Source organism: Meriones unguiculatus, chromosome 17, assembly GCF_030254825.1.
Source record: "Meriones unguiculatus strain TT.TT164.6M chromosome 17, Bangor_MerUng_6.1, whole genome shotgun sequence".
In the NCBI taxonomy this organism is placed as follows: domain Eukaryota; kingdom Metazoa; phylum Chordata; class Mammalia; order Rodentia; family Muridae; genus Meriones; species Meriones unguiculatus.
The window spans coordinates 50940041-50955104 of NC_083364.1; the positions used below are offsets into that span (position 1 = coordinate 50940041).

The 15064-nt window shown below is 42.2% G+C and overlaps 1 protein-coding gene across 1 annotated transcript in view; it reads left to right on the top strand.

Moving 5' to 3' along the window:
* Positions 1 to 15064, top strand: part of Morc1 (MORC family CW-type zinc finger 1) — a 175766-nt gene that overhangs the window by 52653 nt on the left and 108049 nt on the right. The window contains exons 10-12 of the mRNA XM_060370992.1: positions 5443 to 5522; positions 6643 to 6713; positions 9210 to 9274. Of these exons, the coding sequence (XP_060226975.1) occupies positions 5443 to 5522; positions 6643 to 6713; positions 9210 to 9274 (216 nt within the window). The remainder of the gene's footprint in view (positions 1 to 5442; positions 5523 to 6642; positions 6714 to 9209; positions 9275 to 15064) is intronic.

Consider the following 15064-nt stretch of genomic DNA (forward strand, 5'->3'; position numbering starts at 1 on the left):
TTCAATCTGTAATGTATTTTTTCTCAAAAACATACCCTGGAGGGATTAGACAATAACAGCATATACTGTGAACCAACATTGTCTTAAGTTCTTTAATGTGTTAAAAGTTTATTTCTTGTAACAACCCTATGAGAATGGAACCATTGCTATCACACAACTACAGATGATGAAATGCAATTGCTGCAAATGCAGTTGGCTCAACCTTACATTACTATAAGGAATACATATTGTCTTGAACCCAGGCAGAAAGACTCTGGGAAGTCCAGTACATGTTCATTTGTTCATGAAGCTGTCGTGTCTTGTGTACATCTATACTACATCTGTTAAGACAATGGAAAAGACTTCTCAATAAACTGTAAACAGACTGTAGCTGCCATCCATATAGTTGATGTGTGACCTGTTGGTATCCGCAATCAGTGAAGAATTTGCATTTTTGCCTATATTGTTTAAAGTTAGTATATGGAGCTGGAGAGATAGCTCAGTATGTAAGAGGTCTTGCTGTTAATTTCAGAGGACCTGAGTTCAGCTCTGACTACTCAGAGGCTCACAACTGCCTGCTAACTCTAACATCAGGGGATTTGATACCTTCTTTTGGCTTCTGCAGGCACCCCCACACATATGACACATACACAGACACATACCAATACATAAAAATAAAAACGATTTTTTAAAGTAGTTTTTAAATGTCGGAACACCGCCATGTAAAGGCTGTTGTAATTAAAGCCTGGGTTGCCAGGCTGTTCTGCAGGAAGCATGTTAGGAAGTACATAGACACACTTGCATATTCTTGTAATTTAACCACCCCCTCCCCCCCGTATGGTCAAATAGATGAGAGGCTGTCTCAGAAGGAGTCAGTAGTCCGCCTGTGCTGCCGCACACTTAGGACAGCTTGCACTTCAGCATATGAGCTCTGATTTTGAGTATGTTTGACTGATGGTGATTTTATCAGTCAGAATTCTCCAGAGAAACAGAACCTCTAACACAGAGTCAGGGACTCTATGTGAGACTTCAGTCGCCTGTGTGCAGATTTTAGGACACCCTACCATCCACAGCTGCATACTGTCAGCCCAGCAACACCACAGTATAGCTTAGCCTGAATCCATAGGCCTGATAACCAGGGCACTGGGTGGCATGACTTTCAGTCTGAGTCCAAAGGCTTAAGGACCCTGGCAGCGAAAGAGTGGGTAGTCAGAGCACATGCAGGTCCAGGACCTGAGGTTCTGATGTTTTCAGACAAGAGAATTGGGTGTCCTAGCTCAAGCTGAGCTTGGGTTAGCCTACCTTCTTTTTGTGCTTTTGCTACCCTCGAGGACTGGGCCATGTTCATACACACTGATGAGAAAGGATTATTTTTGTGGTCTGCCCCTTCAGATGCTCATCTCCTCCAGGAACACATTCCCAGATATACTTGCACATAATATTTTACCAACTCTTGGGGCAGCTTGTGGCCTAGTCATGTTGACACATAGAATCAGCTGTGCCATGCCTTTCTAAATGAGATGTTGAGTAACTGTTGAGCTTCTAGGAGGTTGTAGTGCTTTGGGCTTTCTCGAGCCTAATACTCTAGAATGTTTCTTCCCATGATGATTTAAGCCAAACCTTAAGAGCCAGTTTCCAAGGATCCTGTATGGATAGCTGTAGCTTTGCCAACATCAAGGTGACCTATTTCACAAAGCTTTTCCTCTTTGAGGTTTTTATTAGCATATATTATTTGTAATAATAATAAGCTTTCTTTTTATTATTTTTAGATATTTATTTATTTATACATATGAGTGGTCTAGTTGCATGTTTGTCTGTATGATGAAAGAGGGCATCAGATCCTATTATAGATGGTTATGAGTCACCATGTGGTTGTTGGAGTTTGAACTCAAGACCTCTGAAAGAACAGCCAGTGCTCTTAACTGAGCCATCTCTTCATCCCTGAAAATAAGTTTTATTGATCACATATTCATACATGAACATGATGTATTTCATGTTCATCTTTATTACTTTCTCCTGTCTTCTCTTTATCCCTCCCTCTTCTCATTCAGCTCCTCCTGCCTCTCTCTCTCTCTCTCTCTCTCTCTCTCTCTCTCTCTCTGTGTGTGTGTGTGTGTGTGTGTGTGTGTGTGTATGAGAGAGAGAGGTGGGTTGGGGAATATACTTCATTCTGGTTATTTAGAGGACCATGGGTGGAAACTTGTTTATGCAAAATGATGAAAATGTCTTTCTTGTCCTTTGCTGTTGCTGAGACAAGTACCATGACCATAAGCAGTGTGGAGGAAGAAAGGGTTTATTGTATTTTATACTTCTAGTTTGCCCTGAGGGGAAGTCAGTGCAGCAGCTCAAAGCAGGAAACAGGTGGCGAGAAGTAAAGCCGGAGCCAAGGAGGAAGGCTGCTTACTGGCTTGCTCAGCCTGCTTTCTTGTAATAACCAGGACCACCCGAGCAGGGGCAGTCCCACTCCCAGGGCGATGGGCCCTCCCACATGAATCACCAATCCAGAATGTATTCACAGACAGGATCGTCGGCTAATCTGTTGAAGTTCTTCCTTCCAGGTGACCATGGCTTGCATCAAGCTGACGGACAGCTAACCAGCTTGCCCTCCATCAGCTGTTGTCAGGGAGGGGGCAAGCCCTGTGAACACCTCCCTTGTCTATGACAGGATGCTGATGGATCTGATCTTGTACAGATCTTACCATTTAACCGCAGCCGCTGTGCCTTCAAGAGTGCACCTGCCATGTCCTGCCCGGAAGTTCCTGTGCACACTGTTTTCTCCACCCAATTTCTTCTGCTCCTACACTCTTTCAGATTCTTTTTCTCCAGTGTTCCCCAAGTCTTGGAAGTAGTGCTATGCATGGGCCATTTATGTCTTGTCATTCAAAGTCATTCATTCTATGTGCTTTGACAAGTTGTGAGCTTCTGCAGTCTCTGGACTACTGCAGAAAATCTTCTCTGGCCAAAGCAGACAGTAGCACTGTTCTGTGAGCACAAACATAGCTCTTTTTTTATAATTAATTTTTGTTTTTTATATTAATCACAGGTTATTTACATTGTATCCCAGCCATAGCTCCCTCCCTCATTCCCTCCCAATCCCACCCTCCCTCCCTCATCTCCTCCCTGCCCCTTTCCAAGTCCACTGCTAGGGGAGGTCCTCCTCCCCTTCCATCTAACCCTAGCTTATCAGGTATCTTCAGGAATGGCTGCCATGTCCTCCTCTGTGGCCTAGCAAGGCTGTTCCTCACTCGGGGAGGTGGGGGGAGAAGTAGAGGAGCCAGTTATTTAGTTCATGTCAGAAATAGTTTCTGTTCACCTTACTAGGGAACCCACTTGGATACTGAGCTACCATGGGCTACATCTGAGCAGGGGTTCTAGGTTGTATCCATACATGGTCCTTAGTTGGAGAAACAGTTTCATAGAGGACCCCTGTGCCCTGATATATTTTGTCCTTGTGGAGCTCCTGTCCTCTCCCAGTCATATTAACTCCTCCATTTATTATATGATTCCCTGCACTCTGCCCAAGGTTTGGTTATGAGTCTCCGCATCTGCTTTGATACACTGCTAGTCTTTCAGAGGCCCTCTGTGGTAGGCTCCTGTCCTGTTACTTGTTTTCTCCTCCTTCCCATGTCCATCCCATATGTCTTTCTAAGTGAGGATTGATCCTCTTACCCAGGGTCCTTCCTTGTTTATCTTCTTTAGGTGTATAGATTTCAGTATGTTTATCCTATCTTAGAGGTCTATATAAGTGAGTATATACCTTGTGTTTCTTTCTGCTCCTAGGATACCTCACTCAGGATGATCTTTTCCAGATCCCACCATTTGCCTGCAAATTTTATGATTTCCTTGTTTTTAATTGCTGAGTAGTATTCCATTTTGTAAAAGTACCACATTTTCTGTATTCATTCCTCCGTTGAAGGACATCTGTGTTGTTTCCAGATTCTGGCTATTATGATTAAAGCTGCTATGAACATGGATGAGCAAATGTCCTTGTTGTGGACTTGATCTTCTTTTGGATATGTGACTAGGAGTGGAATAGCTGCATCTTGAGGAAACACTATTTTTAATTGTCTGAGAAAGCACCAGGTTGATTTCCAAGGTGGTTGTACAAGTTTACATTCCCACCAGCAATGAAGGAGGGTTCCCCTTTCTCCACAACCTCTCCAGCAACAAACATAACCTCTTTAGAAGGTAGTTTGACAGCCATGTCATGTCCATTTAGCAAAAAAACTGCAGCAACTTTACCACTAGGGACTATAAGGCTTTTTAGCCAGGTTTGTGGTACCAGATGTGAATCCCCTCCCTTAGAGCAGTCATCAAGTCCAGTAAGAAAGCAGTTAGTTTCTCCCATAACAGACTTGCTACTGTTGCATGAGTGGCCTCATCTTGCCCAGCTGGAGTCTCCAGCTGTGTGACTAGTGACAATAATTTTTCCCAGAAGCCTGCCTTAGCACCTTCCAGCACAGTGAAGGCCAGATAGCAGGAAGGACACTTCCAGCCCAGTTCCCTCTTGCTTTCTCAATATCCTGTGACTAAAGCATGTGTCAGGGTCTTAGCACCCCGTTCTGTAGGAAACTAACAGCAGGAACAATTGTCATAGAGTTTTGTTTGATTGGTTTTTTTTGGTATGTTTGGCTGTTATTCTTTGAGACAGGGTTTTTCTGTGCAACACAGCCGTGTCTGTCATGGACTCAAGCTTATAGGGATCTGTCTGCCTCTGTTTCCTCAGTGCTAGGATTAAAGGCAGTGAGTGCCGCCGCTGCCACCACCACCACAAATACAGGTGAATTGCCTGTATTTTTTTTTTTTTTTTTTTTAGTTTTCTGGAGCCTCCTTGATTAACAACTCTTGGAAATGTGCCCCATCTTACTCCTGCTTTGTTTTTCCTTTAATGCATAGATATATAGGTATATACATATATTTTCTGTCTGCTGTCACTCAAACAATGGACCTTAAAAAAAGATTCTTAACACAGTAGAAAGTGGGGCTTTTAGTAGGTCAAAATGACATTTTATGTGTTTTTCTGAACATTTCCGGTGAAGATAATTGCTTGGGGACCGGGAGAAGCCATTTATCCAATGTCAGTGATCTGAGTGAGAGGATTATGTATATTAACCAGAAACTTGGACAGTGGAGCAGCTGGATGATCTTGTGTTCCCTTTTGAGAGTTCTCCTGTTTTACATATGGACGTGAACACATGTGGGAAGAGGTTTTATCTCATTCTTGACTCATGGTTTCCTGGCTATGAATTTTCTGAACTTAAAGTACCGTGTATTAAAAGGCAGGTGATTTAGGTGTGTAGCCTGCTAATGCTAATGCCAGAGGGAACTTCCTCGGTGAATCTTCCTTTCTTAATATCTGCATACCTCTGGAGTATATAGTGTTACTCTTACTGAGGAATACTCTCTTATTAATACTCTTTAAAATGGCAACCTGACTTGATTGTGCTCTTCTCTTTTTTCCAGGAAGTACGAATATACTACCTCTTCTTTCAAAGGGAAGTTTAAAACTGAAGTTAAAAAAGCAGAAGAAGCAGTGAAGATGGGTATGTGCGTTTCTACAGCCAAACCATTAATGGTTTATCCACTAAGCAAATGCTAGCCAAGCACTCTTTCTCAGAAGACACTGCTGTAGGAATTGTGGGCACTGTCACTGTCAGTCAAATAGAGCTCCCATCTCTGGAACTTAAAACTACACTGAATATTTCTAGTTTTAAGTTATGATATAATTTAATATCTTTTTCACATTTACTCTCTGCCTTGTGCATGCACACTAAGCCATCTCACTGACCTATAAGTTAGTATCTTAAGTATTATCCCTGTGCTGGATAGAGTTACTAGTATGGTGAAACACCAAAAACAACTTGGAGAGGAAATAGTTTATCTCATTCATTTTCCACATAATAGTTCATCATCAAAAGCAGTGAGTTGAGGAACTCAAGCAGAGCAGAAACCTGGAGGCAGGAGCTGATGCAGAGGCCATGAAGGGGGTACCCCTTAGCTTGCCCCTTATGGCTTGTTCAGCCTGTTTTCTTATAGGTTCTAGGACAACGTGCCCAGGGATGGCACCACCCAAAATGGGATTGGTCCTCTCACATGAACCACTAATTGGGCTTTTCTGCAGCCCAACTTTTTGGAGATATTTTTCAATTGAGCTTCCCTCCTCTCAGATAACTGTAGCTTGTGCCATGTTGACATAAAGCTATCCAGCACAATCCCTAAGATATTAAGAATTAATTGCTTCATTAGAAACCCTGGATGCCATGATGCTGGGCAAGCTCATGTTGAAGACGAACACTGCCTCTGTTTGGGAAGATACATTCTCTTTTCCAATTGGACTTGGTTGGACAGCGAGCCTTCTAGATCTGCTTGTCCCTACCCTACAGTGTTGGGGTTGCATACACGTGCAGCCTTGCCCTGCTTTTTATGTTCATGGTTGGAATTCAAACTCAGCTCATGCTGCTTGCAGAGAAGGCACCCTTGCCTACAGCAACATCTTCTGTCTACCTCAAATAGAAGCCTTAAAATGAACAAGAGCTCTGAGAGGAACAGAAGGTTTTCAGACTGTGGCCTGTCTGACATTCCCAGTGATCATGGCAACAAGTGCAGAAAACATGTGCTTAGAAATAGCTGTATGTGTTGTAACTGCTGTGTTTTTGCTCCCAGCTGAACTCACGTTTAAAGAAGTGCAAGTTGAGGTAAACCAGCCCGACAGAATTTATTTGTCTTCTGCCAAGGTAGGACATGCAAAAGTCATCTTCAGCGGCAAGCGACGCCACTAGCTCTCCCCCCCCCCACTTTGCATAGCTGTCTCTGATCACTACCTTCTGTACTCTTAAACACGGACAAGCTCAGGAGATGAAGGCGATTTTAGCACAGGTAAACAGATGAGGTGGGTGCAGAGAGAGGAGAGGAAACCCAGTGAGAAGGGGGAAGGCTCGGGTGAAGCAAAGGTGAGCAGAATCTGTGGTGAATTTGGAGCAGGGCAAAAGAGCTTTACAGCCAATTTCTGTTAAAATGAAAAGGAAGTCAGTACAAGGAAAAGCTAAAATAATAAAAGGATAGCAGAAAAATATCTAGCCTATGAAGCATCCTCAAAAATATCTATTCAAATTATAGTTCTCCATGGACCCAGATAAATGGAGAAAGCAAGAAGAGGGCTAATAAGCAATCCTTCTCCCCAGTGCTAGGAATCATAGACCATAATTATGAATACTAATCACAATGCTTCCAGCTTACAAAGCTCTTTTCTTGCGATTCGGTTCACACAGTTCATAAACAATCTCTGCAATCCTTGTAATATGCCCACCAGTAAGGCACATTATAAAGAACTATAATTATTAATTATAGCATACTGCAGCTAACAGAAAAAGAATATGGCTGCAAGATATGCACTGGAATTCTGCTTTTACCAAAACCACGGCATAACACCTCCACCATCGTGATTCATTAAGTACTGCATCTATTTGTTTGTGTGCGAAGAGATGAACTCAAATGGGGAGAGAATTCTCTGCCTTTCACCTTCCCTTTTGCCTCTTCTACATGTTAAATAAGTAAATCTTTGGACTAGAGAGATGGCATATCAGTTAAGAGCACTGGATGCTCTTCCAGAGGACCCAAGTTCAATTCGCAGTACCCACACAGCAGCTCACACCTGTCTGTAATTCCAGTTCAAGGGGATATGAGACCCTCACACAGACATATGTGCAGGCAAAACACTAACCAAACCAATGCTGTAAAAATAAATTATTAAAGAAATAAGTAAATCTTCGCAATGACTTGGCCTTAGCTCTGAAACCCAGGGACTTGTCTAAGAAAGGCTGTGGTCTATAGGTTACATAGAATGGATGAAATCAGAGACTGGTATGTGTTAATGCCTCAGGCAAAGCATAATCATGGCTTTCTCATGAGTCTTATGTTCTTGTTGTCATTTTAAAGGAGAAAGTAAACCTAACTCACTTTTATTGTTTTTTTTTTTTTGTTTTGTTTTGTAATATAAGCTTTTTTATTTTTGTTTCTAAGATTATCAATGCCCTTTGCCTTCTGCATATGAAAGCTGAGAGAAATAGACTCTCATGGGTCAGGGTTTTGCTTCCCTGTGCCATTGCTCTGTTCTGAATGCTATCCCAGGAAGGGTGGGCTGTCTTTGGCCAGCTTGCTTTGTAGCTGTAAAGTGCCCTGGCTACTTTAATGCAGAGAAGAAAGCAAAGGGGAGTGACCTCAACTCCTGAACTTTTGACCTCATAACATGCTTTTAGGAAGCTTAATATGAAAAATTTTTGCACTCTACCCTCCCCCTGCCCATTTTTTTTTTTTACTTGAAAGATAGTAAAAGTGGTGTTCTACTAGTGATTCAGCCATCAAGATGGCCACCATCACGAGATGCCATTGGTCATATGTGATGGATGGAGCTCTTTAAATGTCTATTCTTTATTTTTAAACGGTTTAAGTTAGCATATGTCATATACACGGAGCCTCATCATAACATTTATATATATACATATAATGCATTTTGATCACATTCACCTCCTTTGCCCTATCTTGTACTCCTCTGACTTCCACTGATGCCTTTGTCTTCCCAAGTAGTCCCTATAAAAGTCTAATAGTAGTAATGAATTCGTCCTTTTCAGCCTAATTAGAGGGAATGGAAACATACCAGAGATAAGGGAAGGAATAAGCTAATGCATCGGCTTAAAAGAAAGAAAGGCTGGGGTCTCGCTTTAGAGCACTCTGAAAAGAAAAAATCCCAGGGAACCTATAAACGGAACATTTGGGAAGTTTTAGTCAATAGTTTGATAAGGAGACATACTGAGAAGGTCTACTGACAAAAGTTATTACTCCTTTTTCCCCCTTGAAATATGCCTCACTGACTGCAAAATGTAGAACTCCTGTTCCCTCAGACAAAAGTCAGAGCCTGTATGCATTGAATAACTCACTCAAGTTTTCACGTAGTTTGTGTCAAAACCCTTCTGCCATATAGGAAGTAAAATGAAGGTGAAGGGGCCATCTTCGACTGTACAAAAAGAGAATGATAGATTTGGGCTTAGGGTATATTCTGGAAACACTGGAGCGTAGCCTAGTGCTGGGTGCCTGTTGGGTTTCTACCTTGAGAACTGCGTTAGATAAGGTGAGCTGTCACTGCTGCCCCTGAACCTTCTGATAACAGGGTATCAGCTCAATTGGCACCAGTCCAATGTTCTCAAGTTTCCTCTCAACCAAATATCCTTCTCCAGGATTTATTACAGAAAGCTTTGGAAGATGTGGAGAGAAAGCACAAAAATCTTCTCCAGAAACAGAGGTAAGGCCCAAGACTTTCTGTTTATGAGGACCCCGGCACTGGGTCAAGTTTGTGTCCCTAAGTGGGCAGATTTGGTAGTTAATACGTTTGTTAGAGTTTGATGTATTATGATGGTAAATCTTATCGCGATGAGGCTTTCCCCACTCAAGACACACGTTGTAAAACACTGGCGGAGTGTTTATTGACGTGTACATTTGTGACTATATAATGGTGAAAACAAGCCAGAAAACCTCTCAGAATCTGGCAGTTTAGACTTTATGAAGATGTCAATATGAAGAGACCCGAGCAGGAGATCATACGACAGCCTCATGGTCCCTCTGTCATCTGTCATTTACTCTAGAGCTTAAAATTTAAGATAAGAAATAATGCGTGAAGGAATGTGTCACTTATATGTATTTAAAATGAAAATGGCAAGGTTATCTTATAAAACAAATATTTATGTTTGTAAGTTTGACTTATTTGCCGACTCAGACGCTGAGTACGTTAAATAAAAAACAAAAATCAAACAAACAAAAATAAAAACCAACAACTGCTGTATAAACCAAGTCAGACTTTGAAAACTGACATCTTTGAGAAAATTCTTTTTAGGGAGCAGTGATTAGTTTTCAGCATCATTTCGGTCATATATTTACCACTTTAAACATAAGCTTAACATGTAAATTGTACAGATGTCAAAAGTAAATGTAGGATGTTACTAATTCATTTACCAAAATTATTTAAATTTCATAGAAATTTCTGCTGAAAACTCTTAACATGTCTAGACCTCAGGAAGAAAAATTTTGTTGATAACTTATTTCCAGCCATAGTGTAATGTATTAAAATTAACCTGTACTGGCAATAAAGGCCGTTGCCTTGAATGATTTTATAGGAGAGAACTAATTTTTAAATTAAACTTAAAATTTAGCACACAAATAATGCATTATGTCATTATTATGAATTATGAAAATTCTGTGTTAATTTTGTTTTGGAGAGAATCTCGATTTGGAGCCTTTGCTGGCCTAGAACTCACCATGTAGACTAGGCTGTTCTCAGACTCACGGGGATCCACGAGCCTGTGCTTCCTGAGTTCTGGTGTATGCCACCACACCTGGCGCTCTTAATTCTCTGGACAATCAGAATGTCCCTTACCATAGAGTGGTGATGTAATACCTTTTTTTGGGAGGGGGGCGGGGTTAGGGAAGAAAGGGTTTATTTGGCTTACACTTTCACATTGTAATCCATCACTGAAAGAAGTCAGGCCGAAACTCAAACAGGGCAGAAACCTGGGAGCAGGAGGTGATGCAGAGACGATGGAGGAGTGCTGCTTACTGGCTTGCTCATCCTGCTTTCACTACCAGCTCAAGGATGGCCTCAGCCACAATGGGCTGGGTGCTCCCACGTCAATCACTGAACACCCCACAGGCCTGAATATAGCCTGATCTTTTTAAATCGTTTTGTCAATTGAGGCTCCCCCCTCTCCAGTGACTCCAGCTTGTGTCAAGTTGACATAAAACTAGACAGCATACCCAGGGCTCCTGACCTCCTTACTATCATTTATTATTTGATGAAGTCCGCTTCCAGCTGCTGGTGAGGCTACCTCTCCCTGCTATCTAAAAATAATCGCAGTTAATGGTATTTTTTTTTATTACATTTTTGTTTTGTCTGCGTGTGCATGTGTGCATGTGTGTAGAGGTCAGAGGACAACTTGCAGACGTCTATTCTCTATTTCCACCGTGTGGGTTCCTGGAAATGAAGTTTAGGTCATCAGGCTTTATAGCAAGAGCCTTTACCTACCAAGCCATCCCACTGGTGCCCCTGCTGATAATTCTTCTGAAGAACAGACTGTTGTATACCAGTGTGTCCCGATACAGTTTCCCTTTGATGCACTCGCTATTCATTCAGTGTCTTCCCTTTTTGGATACTTAATGTATATTTTATTCAATAGATGCTTGAGAGAGAGAGAGAGAGAGGGTGTGTGTGTTTGTGTGCACATGCACCCGTGTGCATGCAGGTGCCCACAGATGCTCTTCAGGGGAGAGTGTTGGATTGCCTGTAACTGGAGTCACAAGTGATTGGGAGCTGTCCAGTGCGGTTGCTGGGAAATGCACTTGGGTCCTCTGGAAGTGGAAGTTCTCTCTCCAGCCCAAGATGTAATATCTTTTAAAGGCCTTTTTTGGGACCCCTTGTTTTCAGTACCCGAATGTGTTGGAGAATTGGGATGTCATGGTTAAGCAGAGATTGTTGAGAAAAGCCATGATCTGTATATTGCACGAGGTGTATATGCATTTAGTATGATATAATACCTGTGTTATCAGGTCAACCTGTGAGAACCGGGGAAAGATCCTATTTGTAGCTGATAAAGGAAGATTTTTATACCTCTATCATCTCAAATTCATTCCTAAAGTCATCTCTTGCCGTTCCCCATATCCCGCATCTAGGTAGATGTTGTCCCCGTGCTGCAGGTGTGGCACAGTGTTCAAGTAGCTCAAGGCTGCCCAGTTACTGTGACCGTGAGCCAAGTCTGTGTATGGCATCCAAGTGCTTCCAGCACCTTCTTTTTACCGTGGCTGTCTGTATCACATGCTGCAGTTTCTCACTGTTTCGTTTGTTTCTTTGGTTTAACGCTTAATAGAAAAGTTTTAAAAAATTACGTATAGGGATAGAGAAATAACAACAACAAACTAGTAGGGTGTAGTCTATTTGTTGTTCGTGTAAATTCACTTTATCATTTATCTTTAGAGTTTTGGCACATGTGAGGGAGAAAGCAAGAGAATATATATATATTTTTTTTGGCCCAGTTTGATCTACATAGGTTATTTAGGAATTTGAGAACACACTGCAAGTGGGAAACATACACAGTGCCAGAAACATGTTTTTTTTAAAGAGCCAAGTTACCACTTTTCAATAATACTGTTGTGATGGCTGTTCTTGGTTGTCAACTTGACTACCTCTGGAATTAATTAAAATCCAAGTGGCTGGGTCCACCTATAAGGGAATATTTTTTAGCAATTTAATCACTTTATATCTTGATTGTAGCTCCCTCCCTCATCTCCTCCCAGTCCCATCCTCCCTCCCCTTTCCTCCCCTATCTTTCTCTCCTAGTCCACTGAAAGGGAGAGTCCTCCTCCTCTACTATCAGACTGCCAACTCTCCTCACGACTGCCTGGATCCTCTTCCTCTGTGGGCTGGCAAGGTTTTTCTGCCAGGGGGAAGTGATCAAAGATTGGACAACACAGTCCATGTCAGAGACAGCCAGGGAATTATCTTTTTAACAACATCATTTAAAGTGGGAAGATCCACTTTTCAATCCATATCTTTTGAAGTAGAAAGATCCATCTTTAATCTGGGCCACAGCGTCTGCTGGCAGCCTATATAAAGACCATTGAAAGAAGGAGGCTTGTTGTCTTTGCTTGCTTACTCTCACTCATGCTGGCAAATCCATTCCTTCACTGGCATTAGAGACTACTTCTTTGGGATTCTGATGTATCCTGAGACACCCAGCCTTTGTGGACTGAACAACTACTGGAATCTTAGCAGAACTGGTGCTAGACCAACAGAAATATAAGGATAATTTTATTTTAGGTATCTGGAATAAGGTTTTTAATTTGTTAGCAAGCACCTACAGTTACTGAAACCTCTTCTGGGAGCTTGGAGAATACTGAAAACCCATGGTGTGAACCGTTTTACAAACTTAAGGAGAAAAATGCATTTGGTTATCCTGATTCACCAATTATGAGAGGCAATGGATTTGATGACCCCATATATAAAACTTTTGACAATTTGTGCAAAAAATATGAAAAATGATGATGCTGGTCAGTTGTTCCTAGCATCTCTAGATAAACTGACAAAGGAAAAGAATGAGTTCTGAGATAAAATCAAGCAACTTCTCACATCTTAGAATATGGTGAAGGATGACAGTGAACCTCCAGATGTGCATAAATAGTCTAACGGTTTCTAAGTGTGCCCTGAAAGAGAATCTTCTCCCTGGTAGCCAGAGCCCAAGTTGTGGAAAATCAGTTGATAATTCTTCATTATAAGCTTGGGCGAATTACAGTGAAAGTTCAGATCTTGTCTCAGAGAGTGTCCGAGGTTGAACTAAGGGCATGGACTGGTGAAGAGTGGGATCCTGTGATGTGGGATGGAGATGTGTGAGAAGGCTGAGGCTGAGAGCTTCAAATCCTCGGATGTTCAAGTGTTTATTTCACCCGAGGAAGTAGTCTTTTTACCCTCAACAGAAGACATACCCCCCCAACCTTTAAATACTGCCTTTTATACCTCTGACAAAAGAAATTAATTCTTTATTGTCTTCTAAGTGAACAGTGAAGGAATGTCAGGCAAGACAATATGGATGTCCCTCCAGGCCCGCAAATAGTTACCTCCAGACCTATAACCAGACTAAGCAGGCTCCTGAAGGGGAGTTAGAAAGTGTGTAGTCCATGAGGAGGTGTGCTACACCACTAAAGAGCTTAATGAGTTTACTGATTGATGCCCATAGAAGTCTGGGGAGTATTGTGGGGGTGGGTTTTAAGGGCATGGGATAATGGTAGAAGGAACATAAAACTGGATCAAGCTGAGAGTATTGACTGGGTGATTCTAGGTTTAATATGGAAGAGGTGAAGTTAAAAAAAATGTTGTCAGAAGTTTGGATGGTTGGCTGAAGCATTTGTCAAAAGATGACCTACTGAAAAGGAGCTGGAGATTCCTGATATCCTTTGGCTTAGTGTTGATGAAGGGATTTTTTTTTTCAATGCAGTTTATTCAGAAACCTTGAACAATCCTCGGACCCTGGGGAAAGCCAGCCCACAGCTTAAATAGCCTCTGGGTAGCCAACCCAGGCATGCCACGTGGGCAATGCAGATAGGTCCACATACATGGAAGCAAGCCAGATCCTCAGCTTTAGCCAAATGTGGAATTGTTCGTGACAGAGAGCACTCACCATCGGGAAGGTGGAAGGCGGAAACCAGCTCCATCTTTAAGGCATAGCATTCCGCAGCTCTCTACAGTTCCCCCTTTTGTTTTAGATGCATCAGGCAAGAGTAGAGGTCTGATCTCTGATATTAGAAATAAATTGGGACTTTGTACCGATGTTCGTTTAGGTGTCATCCACCCAAAGAGCATCAGACCCGTCCGATACCTTTTTCTCAGAGGCGGGACCTGGGGCATCAACCCGCATGCAACCAGACATGCTCGATGAAGGGATTTTTTAAGGCTCAGGGAAATTGCAATGCTAGAGTGGGTGTAAAGCCTAATCCTCTACTATGGAAGGTCCAGAAGACACGCCCTTCACTAATCCTGTAAGATGAAAAATGATGACAGGGGCAACAGCACATTTGAAGAGCTCTGTTGTTGCCCCATTTCTTGAGCATATAGTTGGAGATGCTGCTCCTCAGTTGGATGAATAATCAGTGGGCTTGATTGGGCCCTAAAGGAGCAGGGGCCAGGTGGCAGCACTGCATCACCAAAGGCAAGGTGATCATAGTTACCATAACAAGCAGCATGGGCAATGTGTATAATGGCCTGACCCGTAACGTTCAGCACAGGGAGAGTGACTTTTATAGCTTATTGGACCTTTGATCCTGGCTAATCAATCATGATGTTTCTAGGCATGAAATGGATTAAGAGTCCTGTTGCATTTTGTTTCGTCTGTAGTCTGTATAAGCAGAAAAATTCTCAAATGAAAGAAAGGCGCCATTGGACTGTGGCAAAAAGGAGTCTTGGCCTGGTGAGCTGGTTCTAGACTTGGACCAGTTTACAGAGCCAGTACCCTTTGGTTCCCTTGAGGGAGGACCTTCCTGACACACCTAAGGGTTG